Here is a 25156-nt window from a genome sequence, read left to right on the forward strand (position 1 = left end):
TGTTTTACATTTGAATAGCCTACTTTTCAAGATGTTTGTTGGGAATTCTGTTGTCCAACTTCTTACGTTGTTCTCAAACCGCTCATTTGGGGACCCCGAGACGTTTCACAATTTTGTTGTTGCCCTGAACTATCTCGCCAGATTCACCTAATCAAGGCCTTGATGATTAGTTGACCAGTTGCGTAAGGTGTGTCATCTCTGGGATATATCAAACACATGGGATGGCTTGAAATGTTTCTAATTTATAGGCCTGACGTGTTAAGTCTAAATAGACCTATATAATACATCAAATAAACAAAACTGAAAAAAAAATCTCTTGCAGGGAGTCTAAAGGATGTTATTACGCTCTCACATTAGAATGAGTACCGAGTAGTAAAACAATAAGGAAGGGAAGCGCTGCTAAGGTACACAATAGTAGATTTTGGTAGACTGAGTGTTTAAAAAAGTAACTTGGGGCGAGAGAACGCAGAAGACATGCGACCTCTTTCATGTGATTGTTTTTTGTTGAACAGAAGTTTTTAATTTGCACATTCATATGTAAAAAAAAAAAAAAAAAAAATCAAATAAATCTATCATAGTTCACTATAAGTGTAGATGATCAATAGCAAAACGATCTATTTCATAACCAAACCTGTAAGGAACATCATTTTTAATTGATCATTTGTAGCCTATAAATAGGTTAATTTCAGAAACGTTAACATTGAGGAAACAGAAACGATTCGTTTTATAATCCTCTTCAATATCTGTAGATTTACATTTTAGAATTAGACGCCAATATTGGGATTATTTTAACGTTTTATGCAGAACACACAAAATGTTATTCACCCAAATATCTATTTGATAAAACGTAATGTCAAGTACATGGAAATATATGCGTTTTACTTTATTTTCTATTGTATGTTTGTATGTTTTTTTTAATGTAACTTTCAATTTAATTTAACAGCACATTCTCAGTTACTAATACAAGTCAGCGCAGCCTTTCCTTTCCCAGTTGAGTTACTTAGACTATGAAAGTGTGTTACCATTCTTAACATAATTTTCTGTCCAGATTGCACATTCCTTATGGAAATGTCTTATTTTTGGTAATGTTATTATTTAACTTTTGCATTAGTTAATTGTGTCACAGTTCTCTTTCATCCCCCATATCTCTTTCTTATATCACCCTCATTTCTGACAATAATATTTTATCAAGATGTCTTACATTTACTGTACATTTAGCAGAGCAATGATTAAGTGCCTTGCTCAAGGCCCCATCGGCAGATTTTCCGTCTGAACCAGTGACATTTCGGTTACTGGCTCAACGACTCTGAGGATGGACTCACAGTGAAGTCATTCAGCATCAACCTCATCTGTCTCCAAAGCACACCATTACTAAGCCCATCCCCTATTGACCAGTCCCCTCTCGCTTTAGGGACAGCGAGGAGTTGATTGGATGGACCTCCACTGGCCCACCTTCAAGATGGACAGCTCCTCCTACCTGCCCGGTCCCCTGGCGTCCCCAGCCCTGATGGTGCTGGCCTCCACAGCCAAGGCAGGCCGTGATGCCTCCGTCCCCTGCCAGGCCCCGAGGTCCTTCAGGGCCCCAATCTTTGAGAAGGACCTCCCCTTCCCCTCCGGCTCCTACACATTTGCCTCCATGTACAACCGTCAGAGGCCTATCTCCGGCCACGGCTCCTTCCCTGCCAGAGACTTCCCTGCCTCCCTGCTCCACCTCCATCCCCAGTTCCACCCCAACAACCTGGACTGCCCTTCCCTGGGGATGCTCAACCACATTGGGGTAGGGGCCTTCCGACCCTTCTCCTCCCCGCCTGAAGAGAGGGAGACCAGGGGTTATCAGTCAGCCTTCACCCCTGCTAAGAGGCTCAAGGGCTGCTACACAGGTTCTGAGGGGAAGGTGTATGATTTTGGAGGAGGGTGTTTCCTCTCTGGCTCACCGGGATCACTCAAGGCCACCGAGGATTCTGGGAGGAAGTTGTTTACGGTGTCTGGACTACTGTCGGACAGAGAGGCCTCGTCTAGTCCTGAGGACCGTAAGGAACACTGTGAGTATCCTCCTCTGTATATACTTCTCCAAGCATATCTATATGGGTGGTAATATAGTGACAGTTGTACAGTGTGATTTAAAGACACGCAGCAAAATCCTCATACCAGGCTAGCGGGAATTGTACGCTTTTTTAAAATCCATGGTTTCAATACAATCAATGAAATCATTGACAGTTATGGAAGGCCTACATCTTGAATTTTTAATGTGTGTCTTTATGGACTGTGTCCTTTCTACTCTTTGACAATCTTAACCCAAATCTTTTCCTGCTTGTGCAAAGAATGTGACACTCTCTTGGACTTGACATGAGCTGACAAAAAATGGCCACTCGTCCATGTTTCTGGTAATTGGTCACGGATTACCATTAGTACTACCACTGAATGTATAGTTTCTCAATAAGGTGGAAGACAAACATAAGAGGAGGGGAAGTTTGAGTGAGAAACACCCTATTCAGAGATAACGAGGTGACAGAGCGAGCAAGGCAGCCATGCGACGAGAAATGACGCAGCTCTCGGCTCCACAAATTACATCCTCAACTCAATATGGCCACCCACGCAATCATGAACCATCTGTTGTGTTGACAACATGAAGGAGAGAGGTGTCAGTCAGAGCGACGGGGCGAGAGCAGCTCCTCATTACGCTAGAGGATAATTGCCCGACGGCGCGGGGGCACAACGGCGCTCGCCTGCCCTCGTCTTGCCTCCACCTCCAAAGAGTGGGAAGGAAGGCAGACACTCCAGCACAAGGCATGATGGGAAAACTAACCCCCGCACGGCCGCCAAGGTGGTGCCTGACAGATGAAAGTCCCCAGAGAGAGAGAGGGCCCACAATCCTCGGTAGATCAGGGGAGGGCCATGTTGAAAATAATGACAATGAGAGGGGGGAGCTGAGAGCTGTGATATCCATATAACAAAGATACTTTTCATCCCACATCAAGGCCTGGAGCTGGGATGCCTTGTCTTAACAAAAGAAACGGATTGTGTGTGTGTGCAAGCCTGTGAGTGTCTGGTTTTGTGGAACTTCCTGGTTTTGAAATGCCGTCGGGTGAATGACAGGCAGGAATCCCAATAATGAAACCTAACAGTGACAGGAAAGGGAAGATGCCAAACAGGTGTGTGTGTGTTCATAGGCTTATTACGAGAGCGACACCCTGTGTGTGTGTGTGTGTGTGTGTGTGTGTCTGTGCTCATATTACCTCCAAACAGAGAATAATTTGACGAAAATACAGGCATGGATGGACAGGGGGCATGGAATAGGGCTGCCGAACCAAAAGTGGGTGGTGCTATGTAGCTCAAAATTCTCTAAAAATGTACTCTGAGTGTTAGAAGCAGCGTTTCCTTTTTTATCCAATTAGATTGAAGCTCAGGCAAACTCAGGGCTTTGATGCAGTTGAGCTGCCAGCACTTTCTAAAGTCTGATTTGGTTCCTCTTGACTGACGAACAGTGTTAAGCTTCAAAACGTACGGGGATGAAACATTTTGGTTGCTACGTAGAAAACCTAGGTATGATAATACATGACACCATACATGGATATGTAGCCTACGTATGGACATGTGCGACCCATACAGCATGATCCATACCTCAAGACCCATACAGCATGACCCATACGTAACGACCCATACGTAACGACCCATACAGCATGATCCATACCTCACGACCCATACGGTACGACCCATACAGCATGATCCATACCTCACGACCCATACGGTACAACCCATTCAGCATGATCCATACCTCACGACCCATATGGTACGACCCATACAGCATGATCCATACCTCACGACCCATACGGTACGACCCATACAGCATGATCCATACCCCACGACCCATACGCAACGACCCATACGGTACGACCCATACAGCATGATCCATACCTTACGACCCATACGTAACGACCCATACGGTACGATCCTTACAGCATGATCCATACGTAACGACCCATACGGTACGACCCATACCATACGACTCATACAGTATGACCCATATTGCGCAACCCATACATCACAAAACACCAAGTGTGTTCACAGGCATTCTATGTCCCTCTCTATTCTATCAATAAATTATATTTGGGGCGGCAGGTAGCCTAGTGGTTAGAGCTTTGGACTTGTAACTTAAAGGTTGCAAGATTGAATCCCCAAGCCGGCAAGGTAAAAATCTGTTGTTCTGCCCCTGATCAAGGCAGTTAACCCACTGTTCCTTGGCTATCATTGAAAATAAGAATTTGTTCTTAACTGACTTACCTAGTTGAATGAAGGTAAAATAAAAACCTATTGGAAACCCTGTCTGTAAGCTTTAAAATGCTACCGATCTAAACCTTTTATCTTTTCCAGTGATGAAGACATGGATGTTGCAACACAATGTATCATGGTACAGTGGGGTATGCGAAATGGGTCAACTTTAAGCATCTCCTGAATGTTTGGGCTTTAAGGTCCAAAAAGTAACTTTCTGACCACTTCTACAACAGGCAAAAATGTATGAAAGGTTTCATTCAAATTAAAAGGGGTGCTGTCAAAAAAGGATGGAATTCAAATGGATTTACCCATCTTCTATGCACTTAGAGATACATTCATTAGCATACAGTCTCCAGTTGAAATCTATCAACAGGAGCTCACTGTGAATTGGCATATCTTGTGTGAGTATATCAAGAGTTAAAAACGGTTCTATGTGCTCTGGTTAGACAGGCTTGTTGTGGCTATCCTGGCTGTTTGTCTGACACAGTGTTTGTTTATATGTCTTCAGTATCATTGTGTTGCATGATGTCTCCCTTCTCTTCTCCAGTATCCAAACACAACATTACCCCAGGGGCCGTATGTGCCAATCGTCTCAAGAGTAGGAGTGTTGATTTAGGATCAGATTTGCTTTTTTTTTTACATCGCAATGAATAAAACTACATGGGCAGAGGGAGGGCCTGATCCTTACAGTAGATCAGCATCATGGCCCCAGACGTTTTATCTGAAGATGGGCAGATGAACAGATGTGACAGCTGTTTAAACGGCTCCTCTCTTTCAAAGGGCAGATGTCTCCAGCGAGGCAAATCATGCTGAATTTTCTCAGGGAGATGTTTCAAACTTCTAGGGGTTGAGCTGTATAACTAAAAGGATACAAAAACAGAGGAAGAGAATGATAAAACATTGTCTACTGCAGATTTCCAGACAGACAGACTGTGGTGATCTTCCCTTCAAATCCCTGTGTTGTTATCACACCGTATGGTGTTGAGTTACTGTAAGGGAGAGTTCTGATTGGTGTGTCCAGTTGTATGAATGGTAAATATGGGCAGGTGTGAAAATAATTCTGTAGCAAAGTAAAGCCATCAGACAAAGGTGTGTCTGTCTGTGCGTGCGTCCTGTCTGTCTGTGCGTCCTGTCTGTCTGTCTGTGCGTGTGTCTGTCTGTGCGTGTGTGTGTGTGTGTGTGTGTGTGTGTGTGAGACTGCATCTTGGAAATAAAGAGCCGATAGAAAGCTGGTGTATGCATGAACATGGAATGGTTCCTATTGATCTCCTCCTCTGTTAGATGTAAACAGTATGTCTTACAGGATACTTCAATCAATACACCCTCAGCTGGACAGCTGCACTGAAAACACACACACACACACACACACACACACACACACACACACACACACACACACACACGGAAACTGTGTCTGGAACGAACTAAACCCATAAAGCATCACATGAGAATGAATCCCTGTGGCAAGTCTGCACCTGTGTCCCATATGGCCCCCTTTTCCCTACGCAGTGCACTACTGTGGGAACACATTGTCATTTAGAATGTAGCCTACCATTAATCTATGGGATATTGATTCTGTACAGTCAGGTTTGGTGTTCCCTTGAGTTCCATAACAGGCGTGTATAACAGACCGTAGAGGACTCTTAAACACTGAACACATCTGGTGAACCGAGCCTTGGAGTGTTACGCTCAAATGTTTCCCCTCTCCCATTCTGGTAACTTCCCTGGGCCTCGCTTCCCCATCAGTGGAGGATTTAGTTGTTTTCTATCCAGTTGTCCCATAGAATTCCCACAGTCCCTCAACTGTAGATTTTGCCGCCCATCCCGATAAGGAAGATTTCCCCCATACAGTGCCTTGCGAAAGTATTCGGCCCCCTTGAACTTTGCGACCTTTTGCCACATTTCAGGCTTCAAACTTAAAGATGTAAAATTGTATTTTTTTGTGAAGAATCAACAACAAGTGGGACACAATCATGAAGTGGAACAACATTTATTGGATATTTCAAACTTTTTTAACAAATCAAAAACTCAAAAATTGGGCGTGCAAAATTATTCAGCCCCTTTACTTTCAGTGCAGCAAACTCTCTCCAGAAGTTCAGTGAGGATCTCTGATCCAATGTTGACCTAAATGACTAATGATGATAAATACAATCCACCTGTGTGTAATCAAGTCTCCGTATAAATGCACCTGCACTGTGATAGTCTCAGAAGTCCGTTAAAAGCGCAGAGAGCATCATGAAGAACAAGGAACACACCAGGCAGGTCCGAGATACTGTTGTGAAGAAATATCCAATAAATGTCGTTCCACTTCATGATTGTGTCCCACTTGTTGTTGATTCTTCACAAAAAAAATACAGTTTTATATCTTTATGTTTGAAGCCTGAAATGTGGCAAAAGGTCGCAAAGTTCAATGGGGCCAAATACTTTCGCAAGGCACTGTATTTGTGTCCAATTCAAGTGACTGGGAACAGGAAGCATTAACCCAAGTTGCTGTAGTCATGGTGTGAGTGAGTCCACTTACATCAATTTTCCCATCTTGCCCCACATGTTAGCATTAGACTGAGGGGGTTAAGAAAAGAATAACCAGGCCCAAAACCACTGCTATCACCATGTTTGACAGTGGAGATGGATCTTCTGTGTTCATACTGTAGATGAAGAGAATGTCTGGACCATGTGGACTGCACTTTGGGATTTCAGACACATTGTCTGAGAGAAGAAGAAGCATATGAATGAGATGGTGACTGTGTTTGATGTTCAAGGGTCGTGTTTGACTGCTGCCCTTCTTCCACAGTTTTGATCTTCTAATGTACTCTTGTCCTTTCATCCTGACAGGGGGGCTGTTATTATATCTTTAAGATATCTTTAAGAATTGTCCAGGAGCAGCATGTGTGGAAGCCTCAGGCTATTTCCATAACACCCACCCACCCACACTGCACATTGAACATTATCCAAATAAAACCCGCAAACACAGCGTTTGATACATTATCCTTCCTTAACACCCACTGCACATCACAGATTGATAATTATCTTTTAAACCACAGCAAATTGATACGTTATTTCCATAACACCCATGCAAAGCACATACAGCATGCCCACACTGCACATTTACATTATCCTTCCAGAAACCAAATAAATAAAATCATTTACCTTTGAAGAGCTTCTGCACATTGATACATTATCCTTCCATAACACCCACCCAGCCACAGCACATTGATGCGCATTATCCTTCCATGAACAGCAAATTGATACATTATCCTTCCATAACACCCACATCAGCACATTGATACATTATCCTTCCATAATAACCCACCCACCCACACTAGCACATTGAAACATTATCCTTCCATAACACCCACCCGCCCACACTGCACATTGATACATTATCCTTCCATAACACCCACCCACCCACACAGCACATTGATACATTATCCTTCCATAACATCCACCCACACAGCACATTGATACATTATCCTTCCATAACACCCACCCGCACACAGCACATTGATACATTATCCTTCCATAACACCAACCCACCCACTCTGCACATTGATATATTATCCTTCCATAACACCAACCCACCCACTCTGCACATTGATATATTATCCTTCCATAACACCCACCCACACACTGCACATTGATACATTATCCTTCCATAACACCCACCCACACAGCACATTGATACATTATCCTTCCATAACACCCACAGCCACATAAGCACATTGATACATTATCCTTCCATAACACCCACCCCACCCAACAGCACATTGATACATTATCCTTCCTGGATGCACATTGATCATTATCCTTCCATAACACCCACCCAACAGCACATTGATACATTATCCTTCCATAACCCACCCACACAGCACATTGATACATTATCCTTCCATAACACCCACACGCACATTGATACATTATCCTTCCATAACACCCAGCACACAGCACATTGATACATTATCCTTCCATAACACCCCCCACCCACAGCACATTGATACATTATCCTTCCATAACACCCACCCACCCACACTGCACATTGATACATTATCCTTCCATAACTTCCCCACACAGCACATTGATGCATTATCCTGCCATAACACCCACCCACCCACACTGACATTGCTGCATTATCCTTCCATAACACCCACCCACACAGCACATTGATACATTATCCTTCCATAACACCCACCCGCCCACACTGCACATTGATACATTATCCTTCCATAACACCCACCCGCCCACACAGCACATTGATACATTATCCTTCCATAACAGATTTGCACATTGATACATTATCCTTCCATAACACCAACCCACCAGCACATTCTGCACATTTCCATATTTAAGCACTTGATAATTATCCTTTAACACCCACCCACACAGCACATTGATACATTATCCTTCCATAACACCCACCCACACAGCACATTGATGCATTATCCTTCCGTAACACCCACCCACCCACACTGCACATTGCTGCATTATCCTTCCATAACACCCCACGCACACAGCACATTGATACATTATCCTTCCATAACACCCACCCACACAGCACATTGATGCATTATCCTTCCATAACACCCACCCACCCACACTGCACATTGCTGCATTGCCCTTGCATAACACCCACCCACACAGTACATTGATACATTATCCTTCCATAACACCCGCCCACGCAGCACATTGATACATTATCCTTCAATAACACCCACCCACACAGCACATTGATACATTATCCTTCCATAACACCCACCCACACAGCACATTGATGCATTATCCTTCCATAACACCCACCCACACCGCACATTGATACATTATCCTTCCATAACACCCCCGCACACAGCACATTGATACATTGTCCTTCCATAACAAACCCACCGCAACACAGCACATTGATATTTCCTGTCCAACACCAAGTGACTGGGAACATTGAAGCATTATCCTTCAATAACACCCACCCACTACTGTACATTGATACATTATCTTCCATAACACTTTGCCACAGCACATTGATAGCATTAGACTTGATAACACCCAGAAAGCACATTGATGCATTATCCTTCCATAACACCCATCCCCACACTGCGCATTGCTGCAGGGATCTTCATAACACCCACCCACACAGCACATTGATACATTATCCTTCCATACATACCACCCACACAGCACATTGAGAATGTCTGGACCATGTGGACTGCACTTTGGGATTTCAGACACATTCATACATTATCCTTCCATAAAGCATACCACATGAGATGGTGACTGTGTTTGATGTTCAAGGGTCGTGTTTGACTGCTGCCCTCCTGTCGTGGCAGTAATTTGTTCTTCTAATGTACTCTTAAGTGGGGAGCTTTCATCCTGGCGGGGCGGCAGGGGGGGGGCTGTTATTCTCTTTTTCTTTCTCGTTCCCTTCGTATTGTCTGGCCAGGAGCAGCAGTGTGTGGAAGTGGTAGAAGTTATCCTTCCATAACACCCACCCACCCACACTGCACATTGATACATTATCCTTCCATAACACCCACCCGCCCACACTGCACATTGATACATTATCCTTCCATAACACCCACCCGCACACACAGCACATTGATACATTATCTTCCATAACACCCACACAGCAAATTGATACATTATCCTTCCATAACACCCACCCACACAGCACATTGATACATTATCCTTCCATAACACCCACCCGCCCACACTGCACATTGATACATTATCCTTCCATAACACCCGCCCACACTGCACATTGATACATTATCCTTCCATAACACCCACCCACACAGCACATTGATACATTATCCTTCCATAACACCCACCCACACAGCACATTGATGCATTATCCTTCCATAACACCCACCCACACCGCACATTGATACATTATCCTTCCATAACACCCCCGCACACAGCACATTGATACATTGTCCTTCCATAACACCAACCCACCCACTCTGCACATTGATATATTATCCTTCCATAACACCCACCCACACAGCACATTGATACATTATCCTTCCATAACACCCACCCACACAGCACATTGATGCATTATCCTTCCATAACACAAACCCCCACACAGCACATTGATACATTATCCTTCCATAACACAACCCACACACAGCACATTGATGCATTATCCTTCCATAACACCCACCCACCCATTAGGGTATGCACATTGCGGATGCATTAGCAAATCCTTGCATAACACCCACCCACACAGCACATTGATACATTATCCTTCCATAACACCCACCCACACAGCTGGGTTACATTGATACATTATCCTTCCATAACACCCATCCAACAGCACATTGATACATTATCCTTCCATAACACCCGCACACAATAATACACATTGATGCATTATCCTTCCATAACACCCACCCACACTGCACATTGATACATTATCCTTCCATAACACCCACCCACACAGCACATTGATGCATTATCCTTCCATAACACCCACCCACCCACACTGCACATTGCTGCATTATCCTTCCATAACACCCACCCACACAGCACATTGATACATTATCCTTCAATAACACCCACCCACACAGCACATTGATGCATTATCCTTCCATAACACCCACCCAGCCCACACTGCACATTGCTACATTATCCTTGCATAACACCAGAATCCCACACAGCACATTGATACATTATCCTTCCATAACACCTAGAACCCACACAGCACATTGATACATTATCCTTCAATAACACCCACCCACATTAGCACATTGCTGCATTATCCCTTGATAACACCCACCCACACAGCACATTGAACATTATCCTTCCATAACACCCACCCACACAGCACATTGATGCATTATCCTTGCAATAACACCCACCCACACAGCACATTGATACATTATCCTTCCATAACATCCACCCACACAGCACATTATCCTTCCATTATCCTTCCATAACATTGCATTATCCTTCAATAACATCCACCCACGCAGCACATTGATACATTATCCTTCCATAACACCCGCCCACGCAGCACATTGATGCATTATCCTTCCATAACACCCACCCACACAGCACATTGGTGCATTATCCTTGCATAACACCCACCCACCCACACTGCGCATTGCTGCATTATCATTGCATAACACCCACCCACACAGCACATTGATACATTATCCTTCCATCCATACCACCCACACACAGAGTAGAAACCCCCATCCCAAAATATCCTTAGGACTTGTTATTCCAACCCCTAACATTCATTTAATCCATAACAACCTCTTTACACCACATCTGCCCTAGACTGGCTCGTAACTGTCTGCCCTAGACTGGCTCGTAACTGTCTGCCCTAGACTGGCTCGTAACTGTCTGCCCTAGACTGCCTCCCACTCCAGGGTAGCCTAGTGGTTAGAGCATTGGACTAGTAACCGGAAGGTTGTGAGTTCAAACCCCCCGAGCTGACAAGGTACAAATCTGTCGTTCTGCCCCTGAACAGGCAGTTAACCCACTGTTCCCAGGCCGTCATTGAAAATATGAATGTGTTCTTAACTGACTTGCCTGGTTAAATAAAGGTAAAAAAAAATAAAAAATAGTCCCAAGTAACATTGACTGTACTGTCTGTCATCTGTAGTGCCCATATCCTCAACCAGCCACCACACACACCCACTCAGTGTATAGACACAAGGGGGGTTGTCTGCGAGCGACATGGAATCCATATGTCCTCATTCAGCTCTAAAAGGAGCCCAGTTAAAGTGTCAGTCAGCCCAGCGGCCAGACTGGAGGAATTTTACAGTAACATGGGGAGAGAGAGGGTAAGGCTTCGTCCTAAATGGCACCCTATTCCTAGTGGTGTGCATCTTATCTTTCTGCATTCTCCTCATATTGAACAGCAGTGTAGACTGAGAGGACGTGGGTTGAGAGGACAGAGAGAGATTATGAGAGAGGACCAGGGGTCGTTAAAACGACATGTCTGCTTCAACAGAGCCTCTGTCTCCCTGCACCTGATGGACCCGATGGACCTGCCGCATCACATGGTCTGAACGCCTCTCTCTCTGATCTCACTTCAAAGACCCGTGGAGGGAGATGGGGGGGCTTTGGGTGGCTGGATGTAGGGAAGTCTGCGTCCCAAATGCCCCCCTATTATTCCATATATAGTAACTACTTTTGACCAGAGCCTTGTGTGGGGGAGTGCACTATATAGGGAATAGGGTGATGAGGTCGAGGGTGAAGGGGGCGGGGGCTGCGGTTTTGGATCACTGAACACATCCCCTGTTCTGTCCCTGGTCTTTATTTAAAACCAGGTAGGCCAGTTGAGAACTAGTTCTCATTTACAACTGTGACCTGGCCAAGATAAAGCAAAGACGTGTGACACAAACAACAACACAGTTACACATGGAATAAACAAACATACAGTCAATAATACAATGGAAAAGTCTATATACAGGCAATAAATTGGCCATAGTAGCCTCAGATTTCCACTTTATTACGTATAGTTGGACGTGTGCGGAACGGTTATTAGCAAATGGGGGCAGGTGTGGCTGAACAAACAGCCACACCCCGTGTGTGTGTGTGTGTGTGTTTGTGTCAAGGCTATTCTGGCAGAAGCCTGGGTTGAGGAGGCTGGATAGTGGATGGGTTACCCTGACTGAATAAGCGATCTGAAGCCATCTCAATAGCCACTCATCGCAGTAACACAGACACTCTCTGTTACACAAGTCGTTCGTATGGAGATGACACTAATTGACTCCCATAGAACATACAAGCTGTGCTGGACAGTACAAGCCTGGTTAGGGGCAGGCAAATGAAGAGGTCAGTCCGTAATGAAAGGAATTGTGACAGTGTGACGTGACCTTTATCCACCCCTCTTGCTGTGGGGTATGTTCACTCCTCAGTCAAACTGTCTCTCTAAGAAAACAATCTAAAACTATCAGCAGATTTAGCAGCTTTACTGTGGGTCTCATGGAAATGATCCATTATATTCTGTGCCAGCTAGGCACATTGTAAAGTGGAGAATGTTATACAGAATTATGCACTATTAAATGTCCAGAATCCCAGGACAGTCAGTATTATCGCAGGATCCTATCCCTATGTCTGGTTGGGCTAGAACCAACCTGCCGCTGGGTCTAGCTTCTAACTGGAGATGATCCTGCCTCATTAGCACATGCTGAAGTCTCTCTTTTGAAGCCATGTTCATAGGAGATTGAACTTTGAACTGAAAGTGTCCTCACTACAGCACCACAGCATGACCTGATTGAACAAAAACCGAGCGGTGAGGATCTATAACTGGCCGACGCTGCCAGACCTCTTTGTCCTTCAGTGTTAGCAGACCGGGAGGGAGTATCGCTGGGGGGTATTGATGAGCACCACACAGGATCAAGCTCACCAGGGCTACAGACACATGCGGTTGAACGTGTGCATGTGTGTAAACGTGCACACACACGCTGGCACAGAACATCAGCCACTGTGTTTCTCCACTGTGTTATAAAGGCTCTGTTTACTTGGCTGCCCTTATCCCAGTGATAGTGCTGGGTCGATGTGTCTTGTCTTGTCTGGCTGGCTGGCTGACTGACTAGTTAGACTGAAGTTAAGACAGACAGACTGACATGTAGACAGACCCTCTGGCACAGACTGACAGTTACAAAAAGACAGTTAGACAGACAGTTACGACAGACAGACAGACAGACAGACAGTTAGACCGACAGAAACAGACATAGACAGACAGTTAGACTGACCGAAACAGACACAGACAGACAGACAGGCAGTTAGACTGACAGAAACAGACAGACACAGACTGACAGTTAGACAGACTGACAGTTAGACAGACTGACAGTTAGACAGACAGACTGACAGTTAGACAGACAGACTGACAGTTAGACAGACTGACAGTTACAGACTGACAGTTAGACAGACAGACTGACAGTTAGACTGACAGTTAGACGGACAGTTAGACAGACAGACGGACAGTTAGACAGACGGACTGACAGACTGACAGTTAGACAGTTAGACTGACAGTTAGACTGACAGTTAGACAGACAGACTGACAGTTAGACGGTCAGTTAGACAGACAGACGGACAGTAGACAGACAGACGGACAGTTAGACAGACGGACTGACAGACTAGACTGACAGTTAGACAGACAGACTGACAGTTAGACTGACAGTTAGACTGACAGTTAGACTTAGACGGACAGTTAGACGGACAGTTAGACAGACGGACTGACAGACTGACAGTTAGACTGACAGTTAGACAGACTGACAGTTAGACTGACAGTTAGACTGACAGTTAGACGGACAGACTGACAGACGGACAGTTAGACAGACTGACAGACGGACAGTTAGACAGACTGACAGACGGACAGTTGACAGACGGACAGTTAGACGGACAGTTAGACAGACAGACGGACAGTTAGACGGACAGACAGACGGACAGTTAGACGGACAGTTTGACAGACAGACAGTTTAGACAGACGGACTGACAGACTGACAGTTAGACTGACAGTTAGACAGACAGATTGACAGTTAGACTGAAGGTTAGACTGACAGACGGACAGTAGACAGACAGACTGACAGTTAGACAGACAGACTGACAGACAGACTGACAGTTAGACTGACAGTTAGACTGACAGTTAGACGGACAGACGGACAGTTTGACAGACAGACTGACAGTTAGACTGACAGACTGACAGTTAGACTGACAGACGGACAGTTTGACAGACGGACAGTTAGACGGACTGACAGACGGACAGTTAGACAGACTGACAGACGGACAGTTAGACAGACAGACTGACAGTTAGACAGACTGACAGTTAGACAGACAGTTTGAGAGACGGACAGTTTGACAGACGGACAGTTTGACAGACGGACAGTTTGACAGACGGACAGTTTGACAGACGGACAGTTTGACAGACGGACAGTTTGACAGACGGACAGTTTGACAGACGGACAGTTAGACAGACGGACAGTTAGACGGACAGTTAGACAGTTAGACGGACAGTTTGACAGACGGACAGTTTGACAGACGGACAGTTTGACAGACGGACAGTTTGACAGACGGACAGTTAGACAGACGGACAGTTAGACGGACAGTTAGACAGTTAGACAGTTAGACGGACAGTTTGACAGACGGACAGTTAGACAGACGGACAGTTAGACAGACGGACAGTTTGACAGACGGACAGTTAGACGGACTGACAGACGGACAGTTAGACAGACGGACAGTTAGACAGACGGACTGACAGACGGACAGTTTGACAGACGGACAGTTAGACAGACGGACTGACAGACGGACAGTTAGACAGACAGACGGACAGTTAGACGGACAGACGGACAGTTAGACAGACAGACAGACAGACAGACAGACGGACAGTTAGACTTGACAGTTTGACGGACAGTTAGACTTGACAGTTTGACTGACAGTTAGACAGACAGACTGACAGACGGACAGTTAGACAGACTGACAGTTAGACAGACTGACAGTTAGACAGACTGACAGACAGACAGACTGACAGACTGACAGTTTGGCAGTTAGACAGACAGACTGATCAGGACCCCTGTCCATGTGATCTTGTTCATTATGATTCTATAGTTAAAAAGCTGATCCTAGATCACCACTCTAAGATGATTCATGAATATGGGTCCAGGTCTTTCTATACGATGTCCCTCATACCCGCAGCAGTGGTACGTGACTGAGACAGTTTCTGATGCTATCTGTATGAGGAGAGGAAGCAGGGTCACTTTGAGGGCTATGTGTGGTCTTTCTACTGCGGGTTCATATTAGTCCTGTTTTACTGTTTCCACCCCCTCACACCTGTGGTGTATGGAGGACAGGTGTGTGTGTGTCTGCATGCGTTCATGTATTTGTGCATCCGTAACTCGAGGTCCCCTGCTATCTTGTCCCGTTGTATGTGATTGTTCAGGGCCAAAGTGGTCCTGTGTGGCTCAGTCGGTAGAGCATGGCGCTTGCAACGCCAAGCGTTGTGGGCTCGATTCCCGCTGGGGCCACCCATATATAAAAGTAGTGGCCCCAGCCGACTTGTAAGTCGCTTTGGACAAAAGCGTCTGCTAAATGGGCTATATTATTATTAGAAAGTGCTTGATACAATCAGCTTTGTAGAATGAGCCTTTCATTTCCCCCCATTAAGGAGTGAGTGAGTATTAGAGACACATATTTCCCTCATTTTACACAGACCGACAAAGAATTAAAAATAAAATCCAAATTTGATAAACTCTCATTTCTATTGTGTAAAATACCACAGTGTGCCATCACAGCAGCAAGATTTGTATCCCATTTCCACAAGAAAAGGGAAACCAGTGAAGAACAAAAACCAATGTTAATACGACCCATATTTATGTTTATTTATTTTGCCTTTTGTACTTTAACTATTTGCACATCGTTACAACACTGTATATAGGCATATGACATTTGAAATGTCCCTTTGGAACTGTTGTGATTGTAATGTTTACTATTAATTGTCAATTTCACTTTATTTATTATCTATTTCACTTGCTTTGCCAATGTAAACATATGTTTCCCATGCAATAAAGACCCATAATTGAACAGAGAGACACAGAGAGACACAGAGAGACACAGAGAGACACAGAGAGACATAGACAGAGTTAATAAGTGGGTAGAGAAATGTGGATCTGTATTTTAAGAGCCCATCTAATTAGCACATAACGAGGGATTTTGATGGTTCTATTAGCCTCTTAATGCCACCTCATCCAGACCCACTCAGTTCACACACACACACACACACACACACACACACACACACACACACACACACACACACACACACACACACACACACACACACACACACACACATACACATGCACACTTTATTGCCGAGAGAGAAATGTCTTTCTTTTAGGTGCATCGACTGGGACACTCACAGTTCAGATAACTAGAGGAGTTGACCATGCTTTATAGCCAGATGGTAGAGTAGACAGCGGAATCCAACTGTCACTGCAGGATCTATGATCAGATGCTCCATTTGATTTCCCTTTCAATCTCCTTTACTGTCACACGAGTGCAAGTGTAAAGCATTTGAGTTACAGGTCCTAGGTGAACACTAGTCAGCGTATGTCCCGTAACTGTCACCTAGCCTGGGACAGCTGTTAGCGCTCAGACAGTGAACCGGTTTATAAACTATATGACCAAAATGATGTGGACACTGGCTCGTCAAACATCTCATTCCAAAATCATAGGCATTAATATGGAGTTGGTCCCCTCCCTTTGCTGCTATAACAGCCTCCACTCTTCTGGGAAGACTTTCCACTAGATGTTGGAACATTGCTGCAGAGACTTGCTTCCATTCAGCGACAAGAGCATTAGTGAGATCGGACACTGATGTTGCGCGATTAGGCCTGGCTCACATTTGGCATTTCAATTCATCCCAAAGGTGTTCGATGGGGTTGATGTCAGGGCTCTGTGCAGGCTAGTCAAATTCTTCCCTATCCCAAACCATGAAAAATGGCCCAGACCATTATTCCTCCTCCACAAAACTTTACAGTTGGCACTATGCATCGGGGCAGGTAGCGTTTTCCTGGCATCTGTCAAACCCAGATAGGTCCGTCGGACTGCCAGATGGTGAAGCGTGATTCATCACTCCAGAGAATGTGTTTTCACTGCTCCAGAGTCCAATAGCGGCCAGCTCTACACCACTACAGCTGACGTTTGGCATTGAGGATAGTGATCTTAGGCTTGTGTGCGGCTGCTCGGCCATGGAAACCCATTTCATGAACCTCCCGACGAACAGTTATTGTGCTAACATTGCTTCCAGAGGCAGTTTGGAACTCGGTAGCGAGTGTTGCAACCGAGGGCAGACAATTTCTACAAGCTACGCACTACAGCACTCTGATACCGTTCTGTGAGCTTGTGTGACCTACCACTTTGCGGATGAGCTGTTGTTGCTCCTAGACGTTTCCACTTCACAATAACAGCACTTACAGTTGACCGGGGAAGCTCTAGCAGGGCAAACATTTGATGTACTGACTTGTTGTAAAGGTGGCATCCTATGACAGTGCCACGTTGAAAGTCATTTAGCTCTTCAGAAAGGCCATTCTACTGCGGTGAGTCTTCCTGGGTAAGTCTCTAAGCTTTCCACACCTAGATTGTGCAACTCTTGCCCATTATTCTTCAAGCTCTGACAGATTGGTTGTTGATCATTGCTAGGACAACTATTTCCAGGTCTTGCCATAGATTTTCAAGTAGATTTAATTCAAAACTGTAACTTGGCCACTCAGGACCATTCACTGTCTTCTTGATAAGCAACTCCAGTGTAGATTGGGCCTTGTATTTGACGTTAATGTCTTGCAGAAAGGTGAATTAATCTCCCAGTGTCTGGTGGAAAGCAAACTGAACTGATTTATCCTCTAGTATTTTGCCTGTGCTTAGCTCTATTCCATACATGTTTTTATCCTGAAAAACTCCCCAGTCCTTAATGATTACAAGCATACCCATAACATGATGCAGCCACCACTATGCTTGAAAATATGAGGGGTGGTACAATGTGTTGTATAGGACTTTCCCCTAACATAACACTTTGTATTCAGGACAAAAAGTGAATTGCTTTGCCACATGTTTTGCAGTATTACATAGTGCCTTGTTTTGAAATATTTGTTTTTCTTCTTTTCACTCTGTCATTAGGTTAGTATTGTGGAGTAACTACAATGTTGTTGATCCATCCTTAGTTTTCTCCTGTTAGATTAATTCAACTCTGTAACTGTTTTAAAGTCAGCATTGGCAACATGGTAAAATCCCTGAGCGCTTTCCTTCCTCACTGGCGACTGAGTTAGGAAGGACGCCTTTGTCTTTGTAGTGACTGGGTGTATTGATACACCATCCAAAGTGTAATTAATAACTTCAGCATGCTCAAAGGGATATTCAGTGTCTGTTCTTTTTTTCTCACTTATCTGCCAGTAGATGCCCTTCTTAACAAGGCAGTGGATAAACTCCCTGGTCTTTGTGGTTGAATCTGTGTTTGAAATTCACTGCTCGACTGAGGGATGTTACAGATAATTGTATGTGTTTGAGATACAGAGATGAGGTAGTCATGTTAAATACTATTGCACACATATTCCATGCAACTTATTAAATTACTTGTTTAGGCTTGCCATAATAAATGGTTTGAATACTTACTTGTTTTTTTCAAGACATTCCAGCTTTTCATTTTTTATTAATTTGTAAAAATGTCATACATTTTTATTTCAGGCTATAACACAACCAAGTGTGGAAAAAGATAATGGGTGTGAATAGTCACTGTCGCTGACTGTTGCTACTCTTATCTAAGATGAGCTAGCTAACTAGCTAGCATAAGGGAATACGTTCCCAGCACAGAGGAGTTATTCTTTTTGATAGAGCAACGTTATTAGTTTCCCTACAACACTTTCATTCTAATACTACTAGATAATATTCTTGACCTTCAACAGATTGTCAGGAAAAACAAACTCAGTTGGGAGACTAAAAGCTTTCAATTGAATGGTGATCTGTTTCATGTTGTGGACACAGGGATGTATGAATGTCACCAGAGGGGGAATACAGACAAACAAAAGCCAAAGAGAAATATGCTGCTGAAATGAACAAGAAGGCAGTACTTTCAAAGACCGATCACTGTAATTCATTCCATACACGTTTACAACATTCATTTAATTTGATTAATGTTGAATTACTAACTAACAATGGAATGTTCTTCAATAAAATGCAAGAAGTTGGGCATTTTAAACAGGTTTCCCAACTCGCGTGGCACTTTTTACAGTACCGTTTTATGTGTAATGTGTATATCAAACTGTATTCCTATCATGTAATATTTTTTTATTTTTTTTATTTTTTACCTTTACTTAACCAGGCAAGTCAGTTAAGAACAAATTCTTATTTTCAATGATGGCCTAGGAACAGTGGGTTAACTGCCTGTTCAGGGGCAGAACGACAGATTTGTACCTTGTCAGCTCGGGGGTTTGAACTCGCAACCTTCAGGTTACTAGTCCAACCACTAGGCTACCCTGCCGCCCCATATATTGTCTAGGGCTATAAAAGTACCATGTATGTAAAGGGTATAAATAATGTATATGTAACAAAATATCTGTAAAAATGTCAAACAAAGTAACTTTTGTCCTCCTAAGAGGGGGGTGGATGGGCCAATAAAATGAATACATTAAGAGTGTAAGTAGGGTTAGGCTGGTGAGTTACTCCTCTATAGAGTGGGGTTAGGCTGGTGAGTTACCCCTGTGTAGAGTGGGGTTAGGCTGGTGAGTTACCCCTCTGTAGAGTAGGGTTAGGCTGGTGAGTTACCCCTCTATAGAGTGGGGTTATGGTGGTGAGTTGCCCCTGTGTAGAGTGGGGTTAGGCTGGTGAGTTACCCCTGTGTAGAGTGGGGTTAGGCTGGTGAGTTACCCCTGTGTAGAGTGGGGTTAGGCTGGTGAGTTACCCCTGTGTAGAGTGTGTTTATGGTGGTGTGTTTCCCTTCTATAGAGTAGGGTTAGGCTGGTGAGTTACCCCTCTGGGCTCTGTTGTATTAGATAAATACATGACTGTAGTAAGTGCCTAAGTGCCAAATAAAGTAACACGTTTTCATCTTTAATCAGACAATAATCCACCAATAATAAATAAATAAATACCAATCTTTGAAATCCGTGAAACAGTTCTGTGAAACTGTACATTTTACTTGTGGATTTGTGTTCATTTGTTTACCTACATGCCATTATATAAACAATGCAGATAGTGGAGTAACTTTGACTAAGGGCAAACATCATGATAAGCTTGCAATCTGACTTTGAATAAGACATCTGATTACCACTTTGCATTTAGAACGGTTGGTTTTATTAAATCTAGTAAATAACCAAAACATTGATGGATCACTAGATAAAAGAAAAGCATGTCTCTCGACGGCCCCTGCAATCTGGTCGGCATGCGCGTCATCCAACTCCCTCGTATGATTGGTTGTTTCCCACAAACCATAAGCGTCATCACACATCACACTGCCTCATGTGATTGGTAGCTTTCTGACTTTCTGGCTGTGGTAACGAATGACGACCCAACTGACACTGTCCTTTCCCTTTTTTACTGGTTTCTAGATCAGTTTCAAACATCATTAAGCCTGTATTTCAATGAGGCTAGATTGATTACAGTTAGAAGACTAGAGGCAGAATTCATTCATTGCCTTCGGGGTGAACATGGTCTAAGAGGAGAGCCTGGCGGTTGAGACATGGCGGTCACTGTCCTCATTTATGGATAGAGAGAGATGATTGGCTAAGGACGTGCACGGCCGTGGACACAGCTGATGGAACTAAAGTGACCTGTAATGAAGAAGATAAAAGGAGAGTGAGAGAGAAAGAGAGAGAGACAGAGAGACCGACAGAAACAGACAGAGAGCAAAAGACAGTACTGAGAGGGAGAGACAGAGAGAGAAAGACAGAGAGAAAGACAGAGAGAGAAAGACAGTGATGAGAGGGAGAGACAGAGAGAAAGACAGTGATGAGAGGGAGAGACAGAAGAGAGACAGAGAGAGAGAGACAGAAGAGAGACAGAGGGAGAGACAGACAGAGATGAGGGAGAGACAGACAGAGATGAGGGAGAGACAGACAGACAGAGATGAGGGAGAGACAGACAGACAGAGATGAGGGAGAGACAGACAGAGATGAGGGAGAGACAGACAGAGATGAGGGAGAGACAGACAGACAGAGATGAGGGAGAGACAGACAGAGATGAGGGAGAGACAGACAGACAGAGATGAGGGAGAGACAGACAGACAGAGATGAGGGAGAGACAGACAGACAGAGATGAGGAGAGAGACAGACAGAGATGAGGGAGAGACAGACAGAGATGAGGGAGAGAGACAGACAGAGATGAGGGAGAGAGACAGACAGACAGAGATGAGGGAGAGACAGACAGACAGAGATGAGGGAGAGACAGACAGACAGAGATGAGGAGAGACAGACAGACAGAGATGAGGGAGAGACAGACAGAGATGAGGGAGAGACAGACAGAGATGAGGGAGAGACAGACAGAGATGAGGGAGAGAGACAGACAGAGATGAGGGAGAGACAGACAGAGATGAGGGAGAGAGACAGACAGAGATGAGGGAGAGACAGACAGAGAGACAGATAGAGATGAGAGAGAGACAGACAGAGAGACAGACAGAGATGAGGGAGAGAGACAGACAGAGATGAGGGAGAGACAGACAGAGAGACAGATAGAGATGAGGGAGAGACAGACAGAGAGACAGATAGAGATGAGGGAGAGAGACAGAGATGAGGGAGAGACAGACAGAGATGAGGGAGAGACAGACAGAGATGAGGGAGAGAGACAGACAGAGATGAGGGAGAGAGACAGATAGAGATGAGGGAGAGACAGATAGAGATGAGGGAGAGACAGACAGAGATGAGGGAGAGACAGACAGAGATGAGGGAGAGACAGACAGAGATGAGGGAGAGACAGACAGAGATGAGGGAGAGAGACAGACAGAGATGAGGGAGAGACAGACAGACAGAGAGACAGATAGAGATGAGAGAGAGAGACAGAGACAGAGAAGAGAGAGTATTTGTAATATTGGTTGGAGGTCTTTGTTCCGATTGACCCGTGGTCAAAAGGCCTTATTATTGATCTGGCGTCGTCAGAGAAGGGCTATGGGGCTGAGGTGGTTCACAATGAGTCAATTTGAGGTCTGATTTGAGGTTGAATTCAAGTTGAAAAAGGGAACACAGCTGCTCAGCTCAAAGCAAAAAGTTGCTTAGATGCACTTCCACACCCACAACATATGCACCCGTGTGCACGCACACACACACACACACACACACACACACACACACACACACACACACACACACACACACACACACACACACACACACACACTTGACCTTGTAGGCCTACAGTATAAACACACAAACACAGTTTTACTTGTTATTGTTTGGTTCCTTACTGACAGTATTAGTAACATTAGCAACAACATGGTCTATTATGTTAATGTGTTAGTAACAACATGGTCTATTATGTTAATGTAGAAATAACAACATGGTCTATTATGTTAATGTAGGAATAACAACATGGTCTATTATGTTAATGTAGGAATAACAACATGGTCTATTATGTTAATGTGTTAGTAACAACATGGTCTATTATGTTAATGTAGGAATATCAACATGGTCTATTATGTTAATGTAGGAATAACAACATGGTCTATTAGGTTAATGTGTTAGTAACAACATGGTCTATTATGTTAATGTGTTAGTAACAACATGGTCTATTATGTTAATGTAGGAATAACAACATGGTCTATTATGTTAATGTAGGAATAACAACATGGTCTATTATGTTAATGTGTTAGTAACAACATGGTCTATTATGTTAATGTAGGAATATCAACATGGTCTATTATGTTAATGTAGGAATAACAACATGGTCTATTATGTTAATGTGTTAGTAACAACATGGTCTATTATGTTAATGTGTTAGTAACAACATGGTCTATTATGTTAATGTGTTAGTAACAACATGGTCTATTATGTTAATGTGTTAGTAACAACATGGTCTATTATGTTAATGTAGGAATAACAACATGGTCTATTATGTTAATGTTTTAGTAACAACATGGTCTATTATGTTAATGTAGGAATAACAACATGGTCTATTATGTTAATGTGTTAGTAAGCAATCACTCTATCGAGACATATTGCAGACTTGTGGAAAATGATGTTGGACTTCTCTTTAAGATTAAATAGGGATCCAAATCTTTCCATAATTTACCCAAGAATGAAAAACAAGCTTTGCTGGATTTACAATCTGATACGTCAGTCCTTATTCGTGCCGTTGATAAGGGTGAGTCGGTTGTACTCATGGATAGGACAGCTTATGTACATGAGTGTCATAGACAGCTGCTTGACAACACCTTTTACAAGAAACTCAGAAGTGACCCCACTTCCCAATTTCAGAATACTATCTTGTCTGTCCTAGACGGGTATTTAAGTTCTGGTCAGATAACCAAAAAAGAACATGCTTTTTTGGCTATTCAACACCCTAAAATTGCCACTTTCTATACTTTGCCGAAATTACACAAGAATGTTACACAACCTCCAGGGAGCCCTATTGTAGCGGGCATTGATGCAGTAATGGCCCCTCTATCTACTTTTGTTGACTTTTTTATTAGACCACTCGCAGAACAGCTCCCCTCCTTTGTAAAGGACACCAGCAGTATGATCTCTATCATTGAATCTCTTGATCCTCTCCCTGAGAATATACCTTGTTAGTTACTTTTGATGTTGAGTCGTTATACACTAATATTCCACACGAGGGCGGTATTGAAGCTATGGAACATTTTCTTCTGCAATGTGACCCTAATGAACTACCTTCCAGTGCTGCATTGTAACATTGGCTGAAATAGTACTAACGCATATCTATTTAATGTTTCTAAATGATTTCTTTATTCAAACAAAGGGTACTGCTGTGGGATCCCCCATGGCTCCTAACTATGCTAATTTGAATGTGGGTTACATGGAGAAACAGTCTATTTTCAATCCTCTCAAAAATGTTTTCTTGCCTAACATCATTATTTGGAAACGGTATATTGATGATATTTTTGTTCTATGGAGGGATGATGCAAAACAGCTCCTGGAGTTCCATGCTTTTCTTAACTCCTGTTCTGAGCATCTGAGATTTACTATGCAATCTGATACACGTCAAATCACTTTTCTTGATCTTCTGATCTTGTGTGAAGATAATGTTCTATACACTGATCTTTACAGGAAACCTACTGATCGTAACAGTTTGTTGAGGGCTGATAGTTGTCACCCACTCCCCTTGAAAAATAGTTTGCCCTACAGCCAATTCTGTCGAATCAAAATAATTTGCAAAAAACAATCCGATTTCTACAGAAATATGGCTGAGACGCAAAGAAAGTTCAAGGAGACAAGAATGATCAGAT

The 25156-nt window shown here is 43.7% G+C and overlaps 1 protein-coding gene across 1 annotated transcript in view; it reads left to right on the plus strand.

Annotated features, from left to right (window-relative positions):
- Positions 1–1432: 1432 nt before the first annotated feature.
- LOC135525337 (E3 ubiquitin-protein ligase RNF220-like) overlaps positions 1433–25156 on the plus strand; it is a 47552-nt gene continuing 23828 nt past the window's right edge. The window contains exon 1 of the mRNA XM_064953040.1: positions 1433–2042. Within this exon, the coding sequence (XP_064809112.1) occupies positions 1433–2042 (610 nt within the window). The remainder of the gene's footprint in view (positions 2043–25156) is intronic.

This window comes from Oncorhynchus masou, chromosome 31 (assembly GCF_036934945.1).
Source record: "Oncorhynchus masou masou isolate Uvic2021 chromosome 31, UVic_Omas_1.1, whole genome shotgun sequence".
NCBI classification, from domain to species: Eukaryota; Metazoa; Chordata; class Actinopteri; order Salmoniformes; family Salmonidae; genus Oncorhynchus; species Oncorhynchus masou.